This window comes from Elgaria multicarinata, chromosome 11 (assembly GCF_023053635.1).
Source record: "Elgaria multicarinata webbii isolate HBS135686 ecotype San Diego chromosome 11, rElgMul1.1.pri, whole genome shotgun sequence".
Taxonomy (NCBI): domain Eukaryota; kingdom Metazoa; phylum Chordata; class Lepidosauria; order Squamata; family Anguidae; genus Elgaria; species Elgaria multicarinata.
The window spans coordinates 28,895,439-28,902,275 of NC_086181.1; the positions used below are offsets into that span (position 1 = coordinate 28,895,439).

Consider the following 6,837-nt stretch of genomic DNA (forward strand, 5'->3'; position numbering starts at 1 on the left):
ACGTACAGCCCACTCTTCCACGTCAGGATTCTACCTTTTCCTTCTGCTGCATGTGTGGACCAGATCTGAGAGACGGATCTACACCCAGCCAGCTGTTCCTTCCCCATGATGAGTTCAGCGGCTTTTATAACTGCTAGAGCAGGGGTGGGAAGAAGATTTTGGGACTTCAACTCCCAAAAGCCTCTGCCAGCATACCAATGATCAGGAATGCTGGGAGTGAAGTCCAAAACATCTGGAGATCTTCTTTCTTCCCATCCCTGTGCTAGAGCAACCTGGTGCCTTTCAGGTGTTTTGGACTACAACTCCCAGCATCCTTGACCATTGGCCATGCTGGCTGTGGCTGTTGGGAGTTAAGGTCTAAAACATCTGGAGGGCACCAAGTTGGGGAAGGCTGTGCTAGAGAACTACCTAAAGAGTTTGCCTTTAAGCAATTATGTCTCCTTCCGTGTGGCCTTACAAAATCCCTTCACCTTTTTAAAAATGCACATGCACACACAGAAAGAACAAAGCCAAGTATAAACTGGTGAACCCTTGTTTATTTGGAACATGCCAACAGAGAGTTGGCAGGTGCAACCCTCCTTGACTGGGGCGTGGCAACGGTGGTGGAAGTGGGTCGGGTTCTCTGGGCTCACAGAGGGAGCATTCCCAGGAACTGGAGAGGGGGACGCAATTAGCTGCTGCTCTCTCCGAGGGTGTGCTTGTCGAAGAGATACTCTCCAAGCCCGCCCTGGGCTGATGCCAGCCGACGCAGGTTGGTAATGTAGTCACCCAGGACTTTGATGGATTTGACTTGCTCGTCGAGGTAGTGAGTTTCCAAGAAGTCACAGAGCTGGGGAAAGAAAGACACAGAGAATGGGATGAGGTGCTGGTAGCAGGGATCCGTGTCTAATTCAAGAATCTGAAACACGTACAACCCCCTGCCCCAACACCCAAACAACCCCAATTAGAAGCAAATAATGTTTTCCAAGGGGTTACCCCTGAAGCTGACTCTTCTGACAAAGAATTTCCATGACTGGTGGTAATATCATGTTAAATTACTTCTATAAAAGCCCCTGCAGGACCTCACTGAGATCCAGTTCACACATCACACTGCAATTCCTTGGGATGAGCAAAGTGACAAAGTGTTCTACCTCCCATACGCTTGTCCTTTGCGCTTTCAATTAATGCAGGAATTAACCCATTCCTGGGTTGTTTCGTGGCATGTGAACTTGGAAACTCTGGGTTGTTTCATGTTGTGTGAACATGGGGAAACTCAGGGTTGTTTGTGAGTTAAGCAACCCGGAGTTAATCCTACAATTGCCCATGGTTTGCATGTCACAAAACAATGCTGTAACGGAGCATTCCTGGGTTGTGAATTGAAAGCAGGAACAAGCGTGTGAGAGGCAATGCACTTGTCACTTCGCTTCTCCATGGCAATCCCTTGGTTAAACTAGGAATTGCTGCATCACGTACGAACCAGCTCAGAGAACACACTGCAGGAAAAGTTTTACGTTTTCCTTTGCACTATGCCCACCCCCCACGAAGAGAATATTGACGTCCCTATAATTCCTTGCATGGATGCTTCTGCCATTGTCTGAAGAAAGCATCCTACCCAGCTATTTCTGCCCAGGGGGCTATAGCAAGACTATTAGAGTCTTAGAGCGAGGGTGGGCAACCTGCGGCCCTCATTGTGCATGCGGCCCTTGGCCCAATTTTAGAAGGCCTCTGCAAGCGATCCGTTCAGATCTCTGTCAAGAGGCATCATCCCTTCCCTGGCATTCCACTGGGTGAAAGGGAGAGAGAAAAGGAGCATTTTTTTATTCTAAGCTCACCCACTGCTGGAATGCAACCCCCACCAACAGATTATTCCTGAGGGAGTGCAGGTCCTTGGCAGAAAAAAGGGGTAGAGTACCTGTGCCTCCCGGATGTTGTTGGACCACAACTGTCATTATCCTCAACCGCAGGCTGGGGCTAATGGGATTTGGAGTCCAACAATAACAAAAGCACTATTGTCTCTGCCCATCTTAGCATACTGCAGCACCTTCTCTAACCTGGTGCTTTCCAGAAGTTTTGGACTACAACTCCCAGGATTCCTGATCATTGGCCATGCTAGCTGGGGCTGTGGGAGTTGGAAGTCCATATCATCTGGGAGGCACCAGGTTGGAGAAGCAATAGCATCATCGCCAACCCAACCCCATAATACTCACATGTGGATCTCCCTGGTCGCTTGCCAGTCGGTGCAGGTCCAGAAGGGCCTGGTTCACGCTCTTCTCCAGCTGCAGGGCTGCCTCCATGGCATCAACGGTCGTGCCCCAAGCATCCCTTTCTGGCTTCTGCAGGGAGAAAGCACTAGACTAAGTTCTGCAAGAACCCTTTGAAAGATCAGCAGCTGTTACTTCTGGGGCGGCAAGTTCACCAAGACTGGAGGTAGGATTCGAACCCAAGTCAACACACAGTTGCCCTGTGCACACATGGGGTACCACAGGGGCCTTGAGACATGAGCCTCGACCAGCCAGGAAGGCCTGCTGTAAATTCATTGCTGCCAACATCCCCCCAGCTAGTTCCCTCCAGATGTGCTGGATGACATCTGGGGATGATGGCACTCCCAACACATCTGGAGGGCACCAGGCTGGGTGTGTGTGTCCCCTATGAGATCTTGCCCACCACCCCAGAAAGCAGGGGCATCCCACGGTGGAATTTAGTATGAGTCTTAGAGCAGAGGTGGACAACCTGCAGCCTTAACCCTGCATGCAGCCCTCGACCCAATTTCAGAAGGCCTCTACAAGCCATCAGTTCAGACCTCTGTCAAGAGTCATCGTCCCTTCCCTGGGAGGAGGAGCGAGAAAAGGACTATCCCTGCCCATTTGGGGCTCTGAACTTGCCCCACTGCTTTGATTCCCAGGCCTTTGTACCTTGATATCCTGCAGAAGGAGGCGGCCGCCCCGCTGGCTCTGGAACTTCAGCAGTTTCTCGGCATGTTCCCGTTCCTCGTGCGACTGAGACCGGAAAAACCCAGCCACGTGGCGAAGTGCAACATCATCCCGGTCGAAGTAGGAAGACTGCAGATGGGAACAGAGAGAGACACGGAGGACGTCACTGGCAAGGTCGTTTAGAGCAGGGCAGGCAGAAGATCAAGGAGGATGCAATGGGCCATTGTGTTCCTATGTCCCACTTGCGCTTCTGCGTGCCCCACCACCAAGAGAGGCTAGGCTGGTGGGGACACAGGACCCCACCTGTGGAACTGTCGCCCGAAGGAAGCTGGCTTGGCCCTTTCTTTGTTCAGCTTTAGGCAGGCTGCTAAAACATCTTTGTTCCATAAGGCTTTTTAGTATTTCAAAGGCTCAATCCAACGCTGGACATTGTAGCACTTTTTTCTGTCTAAACAAGCATAGGATTGAGCACTAAATGTATTAGCTCTGTTTTTAAGATTCTCTCCTGCTCTTAATTTTGCTGGTGATATTTTTGAAAGTTTTGTAAAAAAAAGTTAGAGCTTTTAGATTGTTTTAAATGTTTATTGTGTCTTGAGGGATGCTATTTGGACCAAAAGGCAACTAAATTTAAATTCATTTAAAAAACACACATGATATCAACAAGTATAAAGCATTCCCCCCACATGAACACTTGGGGGGGGGGGCAGCACCGGTGCCAGACTATTTTCTACCCTAGACAAGGTGAGCTACTTGCACGCACACACACACCAAAATTGCCAACTTCGATTCAGCTGTTCAAGAAGAGTTTCTGAACTATTACATTTTCCTTTTATTATGTTTTTTTTTTTTAAAAAAGCCAGCTAATTTGTATAAAACTGTGACCCTTAAAGGACAGTACTGCACCCCTCTGAGGTCTGTGCCCTAGTTTGCCTAATGGTAGTGCCGGCCCTGGGGAAAAGGGGGAGAACCAGGTGTGGATTTTTGTGTGAAAGGATTTATGAGGTTGGTTCTGGTACTGATCACAAATTCCCAGGTTGTCCTCTGAGCGGTCCCCGTTTGTCAATTCATAGCCTACCCCCCACTGGCTGAATCATTATTTTTGCATCTGGCTCTGGTTGGTGGATTAGTTGAGTTTCTAATTTTTTTATTTTTTAAAAAAAGCAAAGTAGATCTCTCAAGCCTGAAAACTGTCCGCGCCTGGGTTAGAGAGCCGAACAGGATTCAAAAAGGATAAATGGACAAAAGAGATCTGTCCAGATCTGAAAGTGTGTGTGTTTGCGTGTGTAGTAGTGCTGATAAGCAGAACAGGTCTACTGAGTGAGGAATTATAAAAGAGGATGTTCAAACTTTGCAAGTTCTTTTTTTTTTTTAAAGCAACCACAAATTCTGGGGGAATTCCAAGTGCTTTGGCCTTGGGTAAAAACAAGTACATAATGGGCCTACACAGGCTAGCTCTCAATAAGCCACCTTCCAGACCAGACAACACACAGAGAAGCCGTCTGTCTGCAGTTTGTTAGAAAGCCAAAGAAAATAACGACACCATTCTAGAGATGCCATCTTTGCAGGAACATCTCATTACAAACCAGTAGGAACTGTCTAAGCAGAGTTTAAAAAACAAACAAACACACAGAGAGCGCAAACGTGCCCCTGGTTTGCCTGCACTGGCCCAGTAATTTATGAGATTTGTTTTCTCTTGTTGTGGGAAGAGGGATAAACTGAAGGTAAACAGGGAAAAACTTTTGACCCCTTTCAACAGGCACTCCAGCCTTTTGCCAATTCTATGGTGTCATATATACCTCCAGTCACAAAAACATAAGATATGAAAGAGCAGAAAGGATCAGGCATCCATCGATTTGACATATCTAGTATTGCAGTGGGCTGTGCGTGTACATGCGTGTATACACTCACAGGCATGCACATGAGAGAGAATGAATAAAAAATATGGCACAGGACAAGAACACACAAGTTTCTACTGAAGACTCTGTACTTCTTCCAAGTTTTGGAGGTTTACAGTGGATACACACTACTGAGGCAGAAGGGAAGAAGAAAAATACTGAATGGACACCATGTACATTGATGGCGCTATATAAATAAATAATAATAATAATAATTGACATTTGGCTCAATGGTATTGATTTAAGACTGGACTGACTTGGACCATAAAGCAACCTGCAGGATTTTTTTCCTGCTTAAACTCGCATAGGGTTGCACCCTTATGGAAAAAGTCTTTGTTGAATTCATCATTACTTTTGATAACAGAAGTAAAAGCAAAGCCTTTCTCGCACATTTCTTCCTGGACTTGAAGTGGGGCAAGTAGAGATTATAGGGGCAGGGCATGGGAGTCTAGGACAGGGGAGGGAAGGAACCGCCATGGGATGTTCTTAGCACCCCACCCTAGTGGGGTTTATCTCTTCTACCCACATGTGTTGATCCACCCAAGACACGGCCCAAACACACCAAGGGCAAACTGGAGAAGCCAGGTGGGTGGCAGCAGGGAAATGAGAACAGAATAGGGCATTCTAAAACATTAGAAACATTGTATGGGCAGGCAGATTAGCAACTGTGGCAGGCAAGCAGAGGAGGGGGATATGATGCAAACTGTCCTCGTCCCCTTAAGCGAGACATTATACTTGGAGAATAGGAGGAGGATGGGTGAGATTGACAGCTCAAGGCTTCTCGGTTCTTTGGCTAAGCTATTGGCATAAAGTAGCAGAGAGAGCAGGGCTATTTAAAGCCAAAGAAAGCAAAAAGAAGTAACCAGAACAGTTCCGAGAAGGGACAACTTACAGGGTTGTTCAGATTTATTTCCTCTTTTCTAGCTCAAAAGAAACCCAAGTCATGGAAACGGGACTCCTAGGCAAGGGGGTCCCTTAACTAAAAGGGAGGGAAACTGATGAGTTGGGATCCTCCTCCAGATCTCCTGGGTGCTTCTTGACCTACACTGCTTTTTTCCAGAGAACAGGACCAGGAGGGTGTCAGAGCAAAAGTTGGAGCGACAAGGGTTAGGGGAGGCAAGGAACTGGTTTGGGGAGGGGCTATAAGCCTGTACCAGCCTTCTCCAAACTGGCACCTTCCAGATGTGTTGGGACTCCAACCCCCCTCCCCCGCCCAGCATGCTGGGTGAGGATGATGGGATTTGTAATCCATCATACCCAGAGGGCGCCTGCTTGGGGACAGGGCGCCTGTCCACACAAACACCCCTGTATATACTCACTCACCATGGACAGGTAGACGTAGCTGGCGTACATCTCCATGTTGACCATGCGGTTGATCGCGGCTTCGCAGTCGCGGTGGTAGTTCTGGCGGACCTGAGATTCCATGGCTCCCGGGAGGTGCGGAGAAGGCAACGGAGGACGAGTGTAAACGGAGCCGGCTGGTTCTACTGGGGGCTGGAGGAGTAGCTGGCCGTCGTTCTCTGGGTCGGCTCAAAGGAAGAAGGCAGAAGGAAAGGAGTGATGAACCTCTGCGGGAAAGCAAAAGAGGCGGCGGAACCGGTTCCGTTCAAACACTGTTGAAGCAAGAACCGAGCTCTGCAGGACAAAGGGACTCGCGTCCCTTTTATAAGGCGTCCGGGCGAGCGAGAGGGACGTGCGCAGCCGCCAATAACCGCTCGTTTCCACACGCTCTGGTCGAGTATGAGCTAAAGGCGGAGTCCGGGCAAAGGGGAACCCAGGAGTCCTAGCGCCCGGCCCTGCGCCGCTCCCACGTGATTGGACTCAGCGTTCCCCCAACCCGTCCTCCCCTCCCCGAGCGCTCGCTAGCCAGGCTTAGCCTCGTCACGTGGCCACGGGGGCATTGAGAAACCGGTGTCGGTCCGTTCTTCTGTTTCGTGCGCAATGCTCAGTCCTGTGCCTTCAGCAGGATAGCTGCGCTAGGCAAAGAAAAACAAGAGTTTGGGAGCATCTTAAGGACTAGCCTCTTTGGTGAT

General features: G+C 49.0%; 1 protein-coding gene across 1 annotated transcript; it reads right to left on the reverse strand.

Annotated features, from left to right (window-relative positions):
- Positions 1-516: 516 nt before the first annotated feature.
- Positions 517-6,540, reverse strand: LOC134406099 (ferritin heavy chain A-like). The gene is made up of 4 exons (XM_063137358.1): positions 6,128-6,540; positions 2,892-3,038; positions 2,187-2,312; positions 517-829 (listed from the first exon to the last, which is right to left on the reverse strand). The coding sequence occupies exons 1-4, from the start codon at positions 6,227-6,229 to the stop codon at positions 671-673; spliced, it is 534 nt and encodes a 177-aa protein (XP_062993428.1). The 5' UTR covers positions 6,230-6,540; the 3' UTR covers positions 517-670.
- Between the last annotated feature and the right edge of the window lie 297 nt (positions 6,541-6,837).